This window comes from Heliangelus exortis, chromosome W (assembly GCF_036169615.1).
Source record: "Heliangelus exortis chromosome W, bHelExo1.hap1, whole genome shotgun sequence".
In the NCBI taxonomy this organism is placed as follows: domain Eukaryota; kingdom Metazoa; phylum Chordata; class Aves; order Apodiformes; family Trochilidae; genus Heliangelus; species Heliangelus exortis.
Genome location: NC_092453.1, coordinates 13,970,952 through 13,984,268, shown reverse-complemented (window position 1 = coordinate 13,984,268; position 13,317 = coordinate 13,970,952). Strand labels below are relative to the sequence as shown.

Here is a 13,317-nt window from a genome sequence, read left to right as displayed (position 1 = left end):
TAACCAGGATCAACTCACCTTCTCAGCCACGGCCATCACCTCACAGGCCACCACTTGCAGCCCAAGGAGAAAGTCCCCAGCTCCAGGCAGTTGTGTCCTCCTGTCCCTCCTGCTGCAGACAGGCCATGCACCACATCCACCAGCTACCAAGCAGCTTTCATCAAGCCCTCCAAACCATCTCCTCCCCATCTTTCTGGAAGCCCACAGATCCACACCACCAGGGCATGGCCAGAGGGAAAAGGGATCACAGCAGCTTCTTGCAAAGGTCAGCTCAAACTGCCAGGAGCTTGCAAAAGCTCTCCAAGTGAAAAAAATCACCCTTTAATTGCATCAACATGTGTGGCTCATCAGCAATCACTCTTTTGAGCCCAATCACCAGTGCTGGCCTCACACACACACACACCTGGCTGCTCCAGTCCCACTCAGCTGCTGGAATCAGGGCCAGGTGTTGTGAGAAATGCTTCTAGCAACTTCTCTAGTTTTGACAAGGCCAGTTTCACAATCTGCTCACATCTTTGGCTCAAGCCAAACTTTAAAATTAATAAGTGAACAGAAACTTCATTTTGCAATGTAAGATTCAAGGCTTTCCCTCAAAAAACACTTTAGTATTTTCTTCTTTTAAAGCAATAATGTATGCCTTCATTTCACTCAGACCCACAGAGCAGCATATGATTGATACAAGTGGGGTGTTCTGTTGGGTTCTTTTGTTTGTTTTGTTTAAAAATGCCTGCTCTCAGTTTCTTTAATAAAAATTGGTTTAACTACTTCTTTAAAAATACAGAAGTTTTCCTTTTTGAAATGAAAATATCAACTTGCAATAGATTGTTCTGAATTTAAAGGAGTGAAGCCTGACTGGCACTTCAGTGAAAAGCTGACAGCAGTAAAGCATGTTCAGCTCATCTGAGAGAGCTGCAGAGAAAAGGTGAAAGAGACCCCAAGGTAATTTAAGTGCTACTTCTCACTAAATAAAGATTGAAAGCAGAACAAGAGCAATTTGAAAACTAAAGCACTGGACATCCTTAAATGTGTGCACAACCCCAGGCCTGAAAACTCAGGACAGAAAGTAATACTTCACACACAAAAGAAAAATTCCACAAAAGAAAGTTTCTACAAGTCTGGCAGCCATGCCAGCGTGGCAATTGCACATGATGGGTAAACCTGCTGACTTTTGTAACAAAATATCATCTGTGGCTGTTGTACACAAGATAAAAACCTGGCTACAGGCTCATGCAGTGGAGTGGAGCAGCAATGTTTGTATTCATCTGTCAGAGGAGAAAGAATAGAGTTATGTTGGGACTGTTGATCAGTTCAAATGAAGTACAGTGCACCCTGTGAAACTGTCAGATACTGAAAATCTTAAACTGTAAGATATGAGACACTATTAAGTTCAGGAGGAAAACTTAAAATATGCAAAAAGTGGAAGCTGCTGATGACTTCAGTCCATACCGCTTGGTGATTTAATGTGATCAGTAAAAGAGGAAGAAAAGACAGAAGTTCTGCCTCAAATATTTAAAACCAGAAGGTTTTCCTCAGAAGATCTTGTCATGTGCCCTTTTTTCTGTTAAGGAGATCAGCTTCAGGTGAACCAGAAACTCGCAATAAACAGCAGACAGGTGAAAAAAGTGAGTGGCTGAATGCAGGAACTTTCTTTTCTCAAACAATGAGAAACATTTAAAATGTGTACACCTGTACACAAACTTTTCTACTCAGCAATTATCTGCCAAAAATCACTTTTCACTTGACACTACAAACTTCAGAAATTATTATTAAGTCTTCTTACACAATAGCAAGGCTGTGTACTCAAATAAGCAGCATTTCTCCTTTTACTGCTGCTGAAATACATACCCAGTGCATCCTGAAGAACATAATGCATATCCATGGATAAAATCCTGCTGATTAGGTTGAAGACCATGAAAGGCTGATTTCTGCAAAAGCCATCTCAGTCCTAGTCTGTGGTAAAAGCTGAGGAAATTCTCTGGTGCCCTCTGCTGCCAGCCACCGACAGTGAACTCGCACCTTATCCCAGACCCACTCTGCCCCAAGGGCCTCCTGCACCCATGGTTGAACATCCTGATACCCCCCATCCCCTGGCAGCCAAATGCTCCTGCAGTTCACTCATGAGGAAAAAAATCAACGTTAAGGTTTCACAAAGAAAATACCTATTATCCACAGGACTCCTGAGCAGGCTTTAATCTCTCTGGATAGCATCACCCTTTACTGCTCACTCATACATTTCAGGCAAGTCTTTGCTTCTCTGGCCTTTCCTTCTTCAAGCAGAGCCCGAAACATCTTCTGAGACTGTAGTCTGAGATGAGGTGCCTGGAGCTCCTGGCTCCCTCTGCCAGGCTGTAACCCCAGTCACCCTACAAACAGCAGCAGGAAAAGTGACAGATAAAGGACAAACTAAGGAGCAGGGAAGACACCAGGTGCTGGAGCAGACAGGAGGACACCTGGGCTGCTTGGTGCTCAAACACAGAGACCACAGTATCCTGACCTTTCTTCAGCACTGCCACTGATAACGTCCTGGGGGGAACTGTGACCAGCAGCAGCCTTATTTGATTCTGATTTCTGGTGAAGTACACAGTGAGATTTTCTAGTGAAATTCAACTTGGATTGCCCAGTGCTCCCTCAAAACACAGCAAGTACAGGGCAAATGAGAAAATGAAATGGCTTCAGAGAGCAAGCACAGGCAACACTCAACACTGACGTATCAATGGCATTGCACAAAACTCAGGAAGTAGAAGATTTGTACTGCTTTGAATATTCCATTTCTCAAAGCCTGAAAACAACAGAAAAGTGGTTTTCTATACCTTTGGTTTTTTTCCCCAACTGGACAAAGGAAAAAGAAACACAGTATGAACTCCATCCTACTTGAGCAACTGCAGTCTCATCGAGCAGCTCTGTTGAATTCTGAGGGCTTTGCTGCACCTCCAGGAACTCCCTGGAACAGGATATATGCAGTATTTTCACGTGGGCTACAAATACCATTTTGCCCTTCCAAAATAGTTCTCAAAAAATTACTTCTATGAACCTAGATAATAGAACACTTTACTGGATAAAATTTTAGACTAACAGTTGATGTTAAAATCCATTTTGTTAGACCCATCACCACCTCCAAAAAAAGAAAAAAAAGTTTTATCCGGTTTTATGTATAGTAAATAGTATGTATAGTAAATAATTTTAAAGAAAACAGGAGTTACAGATAAAAGCCCTTCCTTGTTGAGCTGGGTGTTAAAGAGGCAGCAAAGTGGACTGCACATGTGCAGTGCTGTACTGCACTCGTGTGAGGCAGGGTAATTTAAAAAACTGCTGGTTTAATTCTTTTAAGCATTCACCTTTATTATTGACTGGATCTGGGTGCCTATGCAGAAACTGTATAAGAAGCAGTTCACCAGTGTGCCAAATAACACAACAGTGCTGCCTTCAGAAGTGCTATATTTCACTTATTTAAAAGTGGAAAAAACCCCAGTCAAAATGCCAAGTCAACACTGAGTGTACCTTCTGGGAAAGATAGGAACTTGTCCACTGCAGCAGACACTCAGCAAGCAGACCACACCACTGCACGACTCATTCTACTTGGATTTCAGCAACACGTATTCAGGAGAGGAAATTTCATTTTATCCTCCATGGTTCTCCAGGCTGTCACTGCATCTGTGCACAGGGACTGGCACAGCCTCAGGCATCCTGATACTCAGAGCATCATTCTTAATACGTGAGGAAAACCAAATAGTAATAAATACTCATTGTTCACCATGTTGCACAACAGATTAATCACATGATAATTTGTATTACTTAAATACCAGAATACAAACACCAGCTGAATTAATGAAGACATTACATTTAACAAGTTGAGAGGGAATTAAAAGGAAATTGGTGTAAAATAATAACATATTTATTCTAATACAGCATCTGTCAGGTGGTAAGTGCACGTCAGTAGAGACAGGGAGATTGTAATGTGTCTTTCAGAGTTAAGCATGCAAAGCTAATACTAAACTCACAAAATTCCAGTTTGCAATATTTATTAGTCACCAGTATACAAAGAATTGTAATTTTCCATGGCAAAACATAAAGCAGGTTACAAAAAGCTCACTTTCACCTCCACCAGCTGGCCACTTACAGCCCCTAAACTATAACCACCTGATGGAACTCACCACGTTTAACCATCACCTTGCACTCTGCATCACTGTAATCATAATTCTATGGATTCCTGAGCTCTTGTATATGATTATTTATTATCAAAATCGTTCCACAAGACAAAAAGAACTTCCAAAAAAGCAAAACCCCGAAGCATTGAGTTTTCTTTATTGTTAGAGTCTCCAGAAGAAAACCACCAGTTTCTGCAGTGCTCTGCACTGGTAAAAGACTTTCCTTGGATTTAAACGAGCAAGAAATGGCTTCCAGGCTCTGCAAGCCTATGGGCTGTGTTTTATAATGGTAAAGTTGATTAAAAATGGTAAGGAAAAACCACTGAGATGCAATACACAATGCAGTTGTGTATTTAATTAATCTTTACAGCTACATGGTAACTCACTACTCTGCCCCAGCACTAAAGCCCCGTCTGACTCCGCCCTGCACAGCAGCTGCTGGAGCTCTAACTTTGCAATTCTAAGATGTTTTCAAGCCACTTTAGATTAACTCATTCTAAAGTGCAACTATTTGAAATATTTAGCAGCCACTTGACCTTTTTGACCCAAAAAGGACACTACAAATATCAGGAATTTGTCCTCAGCACTTAATTTAATTTCTGAAGAGACAAAATAAAAATGCACTTGTCCCTAACCCAGAAGTGTCAGTGAGGACCCGCAAGCAGGAGCTTGTCCTGCTGTGGAGGAGGGACAAGAATATCATCCTCTGGGCAGATGGGACAAGAATATCATCCTCACCACCTCAGGGAAACCAGCTCCAACCCAGCTGTGGCCTGGCCAAATGCAGTGGTAATTTTTGCTGTTTTCTGTGAAATTTTCTTACCACCTTGCCTAGATCAAACACTGTGTTCCTCTTCCAGACCCTCAAGTAAGACTCAAGTCCTCTGCTCCACACTGATCCTCTGGAGAGCTTTTAGTGGGACAGTCCCTACCCAACACACCCTCAATAGCTATGTTAGAATGGCACTGTCTGTGGCAGCTTAAATCTTACTTTAGATTCCAGCAGCATGAAATGTTAATATCTCAGCAAGGCCCCTAAAACATACAGAAAAATGAAGTTGGAATTTCAGCCAAAAAACCCCAACTTTTGGAAAGCTTGCCAACACAGCAATGCAAGCATTTCATTAAGACTGTAACAAATGATGCTGTTAGTCTCAGCTTGTACTGAACAGCTGCTTAAAACAAAGTTAAAAACATAAGTTGGGAATATGTTTTTAACTCTCTGGTTTTATGGAAATCCTATTGACTTGAAACCAATATACTTAAATATTTAAGGGCTGCATCAATAGAACCCGGTTCAAATTTCACTTAGATTAAATTTGTGCATTTTGAAAAATAAGATATTTTTACAATTAATCAATTCCTAAGCAAATTTTAGGAGTATTTTTGAACACAACATCTTAAATATTTACAAAAGTTCAATGAGAAGTATGGCCAAAAGAGACACTACAGTGCTGGGTGGTCAGCTGCAGAGTTTCCAATGTATCCCTTAACAAATTAAATTAACACAAAAAAGTTTCCCACTTCTCACAGATTGCTTCTGTGAATTTGCCACAGCACTTCAATATTTGGATGAAGTCCCTCTTAATGAGCAGATTCAATGTTCCAACCACTACCCGTGCTTTTTTCAAATAAGGTGGTAAAAGGTAAAGCTCTGGCAATTATGCAGAAATAAAATCCAGCCAATTAAATATATCAAGTAAAACAAAAATCTGTAATTGTATGAAAAGGCCAAGTTAAACACGACCTAGAAAAAGCAAAGTTAGCATATAAATATGGCAATTCTAGGGTTAGTATTTGCAATAGGAATCTTGTTTCCTCTGTGTCTTAGTCCCATCACCTCTCCAGAATTTGTTTCTCCTCTCTTTTATCCTGGCTCTGCAGCATCTCAGTACCAACTGCAGGAGTCTGAGGGAGCCAGGGATGCTGTGAGCAAGCAGCAGGACTCCTGCAGCAGGACCCAGCACACCACTAACAGAGCTGCACAGCTCAGCAAGCACAGGCTGCCCAACTACATCTACATGAGCTGCTCCTGGTCAGCATCAGAAGCTGAAGTTAGCAAACTTGGGGAAAAGAAAATTAAAAAAAAAACAATTTCGTCTTACCATATGGTGCAATCAGCTACCAAAGGAACGTTTGTTGCAAATTTCAGCAAAAAAAAAAGAAAAAAAGTTGAATAAACTTTTAGTTGCTGCTTTCGTGTAGTTTCAAGCTAGATATGCAAGCTAATAAACAATTTGTAAGGATTATTAAAGGAATACAGGAAAATCCACAGGGAGACTCATTTATACATTAAAAAATCAGTCATTTCAATAGCAGCTAAATTGGAGACCACTAATTTCAAACTGAAAAAACTTCTATGTAGATTGGAGCCTTTGCAGGAAAGAATTCCTTCACACTTTGGGACTGAGACAGCAAGCACACCAAACCTCAATTAACCTTTGGGAAAAATACTGTTAATGCTTTCTGATTTGTTTTGGCTTCAGCACCAGCTTCTCCCCCAATTAGTACCTGGTTTGATTCTCTAAGTCATTGCTCAGCAAGCCCAGACTTGGAGAAAAGCTGCTCCTATACCTGTGACTAATTCTTTTGAAACAAAAGACTGGGGAACATACAAAATGTCAGTATCTGTACCTTTCCACATGGCCATTTGAAACCAGTTTTCTCAATTGGCAATTGTTACTTTGGCCAAAGGACAGCACAAACCATGGCTGCTCACCCCATCTTTTGACACACAGATGAACAGGGCAGCAGCTACACGCAGCCTGCCTTACGGGTGCTCAAAACTTCTCTTTTCCCTCTCAAGTACCCCATTTAATGAACAAGGTGGTTCAAGGCTCAGCTGGACATAAACCTGGCCTTGCCCAAGCCTAAGAGGAAAGCACCAAGTCAGCACAGCTCCCTCTGGACCCTTCCCTACTCTAGTACATCCCACCAAGCCTTCCCGTGGCACAGCTGGACAGGAGAGGATGCTCTTGCTGCCTTTCCCTCTGAAAGTTGCACTCAAACAAGCCTGAGGGCTCCCTGGCAGCTTCAGATATTCCATCAAGCTGTGGTTACAAGGTCCCACCCTGTGCAACCACAGCAGTGACACCTGGGTATGTCTGAGCCCAAGACAATTCACAGCCTGGCTGCTGAGTCAGACTTCAGCACTTGGCACCTGAGAGATGGGTGCTGAGAGCCAGCAGGGAGGGGAGGGCAGAGGAGAGGAGAGCTCCCCGAAACAAGGTGGAGGGTATGGCTGCTTCTGGTCCTGCTTGCATTATGTGGGGCTGCAGGGGAGGTAGTGGGGAGTCACCCAAGAATGGCCACACACTGCCAAAGTTTGAACTGCTCCTCACACATTCACAGAGCTGGGGCAGAATATGGTGAACTTGGGAAGGATTTCTTGTGGTAGGAGAGGAGATTAATGGCTTTCCTGCCAACACACAGACCATAGCTGTTACTGGTTGTAATCAAGCAATAGGATCTCTCATCACATTTATGAGCAATCAGATATAAAGCATCCTTGCTCCAAGTTCCTTCTGTTGAACCACACAGAGCAGTCAATGCAGAACCTACCTCGCTCCGAAGATGTCTTTTTTCGCTAGATCGATGCCAGAAACCACCTTCACCCTGAGGATACGAGACTCCTCCTGTTAACAAGAAAGAAAACAGGTTTAATGTTTATTCTGTAATTCATTTTGAAGACCAGTTTACAAGAAGTTAAGCTGTGAATGAACTCTCAGCCTTTTGATAGCAGGAGTCTTTCCCAGATAGGATTTTGAAAAGAAGAATATCTTGGAAGGAGGTACACACTTTATCTGCAAAAGAACAGCCTGAGTCCAACCATGAGGACCATCTACCTCCAGTCAGAGCTGCTCAGATTTAAATAAAAGCAGATTTAGATAGGCAACAGTAATAACACCATGGCAATAACAACAATAATAGTAAAAAAAGACATCATTTGCTGAGCAGGGCCACTTCAAATCCCAAATGATCCACACTCCACAGAAAGTCATTCTAATTAGACTCCAAACTGTCTATTCAAACACAAGGGAAAATATTCATAACTTTTTCTCCAATAATACTAACATCTTTTGACCAGATGTCTACAGTTCAAAAAAAGGGCGGCACAAGATTAAAAATAAATCCTCAAAACTACATTTTGTTAAACCTGTCTCGCCACCTTGGTACAGACAGAGATCAAATACACCTTTCAGTGACACAGGGCAGTTTCTGAAGATGTGCACCACTGGGACACCCACCTGTGCTCAGCTTATCACTTCATTATATTAAGTTCCTGAGGAACATTACTATAAACCTTATTTCTTTTCTTTTTTTTACACCCAGTTTGATTAGTTTATTTTTGCTACACAAAGAGGCCACCAAAATTAAATCTGGAAAGGATCCTACAGAAACAGGTTCTGCAGTCACCCGTATCAGTTATACCTTTTTCTCCTCTGATAAGCTTCCCAGAACTGCAAGATACAAGGTTCAATTACAGTAATTTGAGACTCTGTTCCTTGAAGCTTGTTCAGAAAACAATAACATTGTCCCACAGGTTTATGCTGGCATGACCACCCTACACCTACTGCATTTGCTTTAGATAAGTAAAAGCGAGACAGATTCTTTAGCTCCGAGATTCTTGAGATGATTAGGAAGGTCAGAAACACCCCAGCAGCAAAGCTGTACCTGTCCAGTCTAATACCATTCCTCTGGGAGAAGCCAGAAACAGATTGGTTCAGAGAAAGAAGAACAAAAGTCTCACTGAACCTGTCTGCAGGGAGAGTTTCATCCTGACACAGTCGCTGTGTGGCATTAAAACAACAGCTCAATGCTTTAAATCCTTGCTGAAATTTAGTTGTTGGCAGAATCTTTCCAGCAGCACTTAGCCCTGCCTCAAGTAGTTCCTAATTAAGAAATTTGGGTTCCTTCCCCAAAGAGCCTACAGCTTAGAGAGGTGAACAGAACAATATGTTGAAAAGGACAACTCAATGGATTTATGTCAGTGGCTATGGAACTGAATTTTTTTTTAATGTGTTAAAGTTTTATCAGCCTTGTAATATCAACAGCACACGCCTGGTCTGGGGTGGTTTCCAGAGATGAAAGGCAAAGAACTTGTAAACTGCCATCAAGACAACTCCTTCATTAAGAGAAGACAGCATAGGAAAAACCTTACAAATGCAGACACTTCTGACCTTACTGAGGGAGAACTGAAGGATGAGTTGTAACACTAAGTAGAGAGGGACGGGAAGAGGGATTTCTGACAGTTATTTATATTATCAATGCTACTCAGATTTCCTCCCACAAGGGCCTACACCACTGGCACCTTATTTCTGCACTAAAATCAACTGTGATTATTAACTGAATAAATAAATAAATAAATAAATAAATAAATCACAGAACAGGATGAAGTCCACCTGCTGGAGGATCCCAAAGTCAGATTCTGCAAGACACAAAAGATAATGCTCCAGACTAATAGATGGATTCTGAAAAAACATACTTGAAGTTTCACTTCATAGTTTAAGCTCTCCATCAGATTTGACCCTGTTCCCTCCCTGCATGCAGGCTCTCAGTCTCAGCTAAATATTTTTTTTACCAAGCAGAAACAGTGTTTTTGCAAATGTTTGCTTGTTCAAATTTTCATATGCATGAAATATGCATAACTTTTAAAACAGTGATGCACTCACATGCATAAAAAGCCTGGGAAAACACTATTCCAGCTCATGCGACCACACAAAACCTCAAGTGATACAGATGAAGGGTTCCCAAATTAAGCTTGCTCAAAGATCACCCTGGGTAGCAGTGGGAACTAAGAGCAGCTCTCAGCTTCCCAGGCTGACACCTCAAATTTGTATTCCTCTGATCTCCACTTCCTCAGCTGGGAACGCTGCCTGGGGGAACCGAGAGACTGAAGGGCAGGAAAAGAGTGAGCTTTTCATACTCTTCTGCTTGCTCCTCGTGTCCCAATTTCTTCATTTATCTCCAAGTATGCTGTGTCTAGGTAAAGAAAGGAGTTAAATTTTCACAGCAGTAGAGAGGTAAATCTCACCTCAAGGGCCAATAATGAAACAAATAAATCAGATCAAGGATTGCTTGGCTAGGCACTGAGAAGCCTGAAATGCAGAGCATCAATTATGGAACACAGGTTTCCACCCACACTTCTCTGGAAAGGCTGGACAAGAAAAGAAAATCAGGATTTTGTTTTTTTCCTGTAAACCCAGGGCACAAGGACAGAGAGTAGCCTAGACAAGCTCTTTAAACATGGAAAAACTCTTGAGAAGCTCCATGATCCAGCCCCCAAATGAAGTGATCCCTCTGTGGCTCTGAGCCTGCCCTGATCTTTAGTTAAGCAGCACTCATACTTGTTGAGATTAGTGACATGTTTACATGTACATTTCTTCTAGTGGCCAACTTAAACACCTCTCCCCTCCAGTGTATTCCATTCCTACTGAGGTCTTTCTGAACCTGGATCAGCACCTTGAGCCTGTGGAGCCCACAAGCAGCATGCCAACAACGGGGAAGATAAGGGCAGGAAGAAATCGATAAGATGCAGGGTGGGTGGAGGCAGCTGCTTAGAAACCAGTACAGCTCTGCAAGGCTTTTTGTGGCACCATGACCAGAAGTTCCAGGCTTCGGTCTACAACACTCCATAATTTGCAACTAAGCTTAGAAAATGCTGACTTGCCTTTTACTTTTACTCCAAACACCGAGATTTCCAGAGTGGGGAAGTCCTTATGCACAGGCACAGAGAATGGCTTCACTGAGCTCTGTGTCATCTGGACACACTCTCCTTTTTTTGGGTTGGACTTAAGGGTACTTGCTTAAATAGCCTGTGCAGGTCTTAAAAATTAAACAGATGCCACAAGAGAATACTGTAAACAGTTCTTTATGGTACCACATGAATCAACATGAACAGAAAGATGACCTTAAACTGCCTAGAAAATTACCTGATACACACAAATCCAGTAGAGCACAATTGTTGGCATTAAGTGTTTTGACTGAAAGACTTTCACAAATAATCAATAACCTAGCACATTAGCAGTTTTCCCAGCAGAAACAAAATTGCATTTTCTGGCAACTGTACCTAACAGTCAGTAAAAAGTGGAAATAAGCAACAGTTTACCACCTGCCAATTGTACCCTACATCTTAGGTGGATTCTTTCCTCTTCCTTTTATATTTAGTAATCACAGAGCACTGATGCCCAGATGATTTAAGTGCCAGGACACAGCAGCAACCCACCTGCTGCATCCATCTTTAAATCCCTTCTTCCAATCTTGCTAAGTGGATATATAAAAAACACTCTTCTGGTTCTGCTGAGAGCTGAAAACATGTATCAAAGAGAAAAACTTCACTGGTGGAGAGGTTACTCTGTACCCACTTTCTGTGCAATCCTTCACTGCAATTCTGCAGATCCTTCACCTTCTTTCTGAATTCCTTCACTGCCTGAAACATCCCGTGTTAGCCACTGGGAAATGGCAAACCAGACAGACAGACACCTAACTCTGACACTTCTGTATTGCACCAACTCCCGTTCATTTTGAAGAGCATTCTAGGCTTATTTCTGAAATGCACTGCTTGAAAAAGAAGTTAAGCTCAGCCCCCTGAGGGATTTTTATATCACTTTAAAGCGTTGTCCCGTAGCTGGCAAAGCCTGAAAGGGTCTCCTTAAAATGCCAGGTGCTGCCCCTCCCCATTCCCTTCATGAGCTGGAGTTGAGCAATGAGCAGCTCTGCCTTCCCGACCCGGGACCTGCTCCTTGGCTCTCACCTCCAACACCACCCCCAGCGGGATCTCTGCACCTACAGCACGGGGTATCTCTGGGAACTTAAAACCACGTTGTTCAGAATACTTTTGATTTAAAATGTTTGCAACACTGCTGCTAGAAATCCAAAGCCTGTCCACGGGGAGGGTGGGGTTGGCTGTGCACAGTTAAACAGCAAAGCACTAACACTGCTGCAGCCTCCTCACTTATGTCCAAGCTGTTTGTGCTTCCACCTTTCCATCCTCACCCCTCTAACCTTACCTGGCCTCGCCCACTGCAGCAGAGGTGCCTGCCATAAAGTGCTTGGTTAGATATTAATGCAGAGTTCCACTGCTAATCACGTTCATACTTGCTTCTGCTCTGTCCAATGATTAACGTGAAGTTTGTATATTCTTGCTTCCCCCCAAAAGTCAGAGGTTACACAGTTTTCTGTGCTGCAGGATAACCTTTACACGGGCTGTGTTTTCTCATCTGCAGTTCACGTTGCCATTGCAGAAGATTTATCTGATTCACGTGAAACCAAGCCATGAAACAGAAGGCCAATCACACAGCAAAAGCCAGACAAGGAACAGACCCCAATCCACCTCAGAAGGCAGGTAAAGGAATACAGATGTGCTTACACTTGTATGTCTATTTTTGTGCACAATTGGCAATTGTTCATGAATTTTTAAAAGAACAACACGCTTACTTGCACCCGGTGCTCAGAAAAAGCAAACTAGTTTCTAACACCTGTTAAAGCATTCATGTAAACAAAACTTATTAAAAATTGTACTAATAAAATATCCTGGAGCTGGGAAGTGAGGGAAGAGTTACAGCAATGACATGGAAAGCAGGGAAGCGAAAGGCAGAGCCCTGGGCTGTGGGGATGAACAAGCAGTAACCCCGGGGAGGCAGCTCAGTGCACGCCAGCTGAAGCAAACAAGTCGTGCCACAGGCACAAGTTTTGGAATACACACCAGTATGTTCTAAATACACCCAAGGAGAACCCCACAGCAACCACCGGCTGGGGTAGAGAAGGGAAGGTGCAGACAGAAATCTCCTGAGGGACAGTCCCAGCACCCAGGGTGTGCACCCAGAGAGCAGCACTGGGGTAACAATTAATAGGGCATAAAATCAGCAGCTTGGCTTTGGTAAATGAACAGACAAGTGTGAAAGGCACAACGCCGGGATCAATGCAAACCAATATTTGAACACAAGCCACGCAGACCAGAGAAGATTAAGTGTTTAACATGTTCTTCCACAACTGCCTTACAAATGGTACATAAACCTGCCTGCAACTCCAAGCCCTCAAACGGACCCATTCCCCATCACATTTCCCACATTGCCCAAGACCTCAGCCAGATGCCACCAGCACCAGGCTGTCACCCCATGGCTGGAGCACACCCAACATCCCACCAGCTCCTCACCATGACCCCCGGAGCCCA

The 13,317-nt window shown here is 42.6% G+C and overlaps 1 protein-coding gene across 5 annotated transcripts in view; it reads right to left on the bottom strand.

Moving 5' to 3' along the window:
• The window catches only part of NEDD4L (NEDD4 like E3 ubiquitin protein ligase), a 119,535-nt gene that overhangs the window by 83,182 nt on the left and 23,036 nt on the right, over positions 1 to 13,317 (bottom strand). For 4 of the 5 annotated variants that reach the window (XM_071729786.1, XM_071729787.1, XM_071729789.1 and 1 more), the window contains exon 2: positions 7,707 to 7,780. In XM_071729786.1, coding sequence (XP_071585887.1) covers positions 7,707 to 7,780 — 74 coding nt within the window. Of the gene's footprint in view, positions 1 to 18; positions 274 to 7,706; positions 7,781 to 13,317 lie in introns of those variants that run through there. The other variant, XM_071729792.1, reaches the window with a different exon arrangement.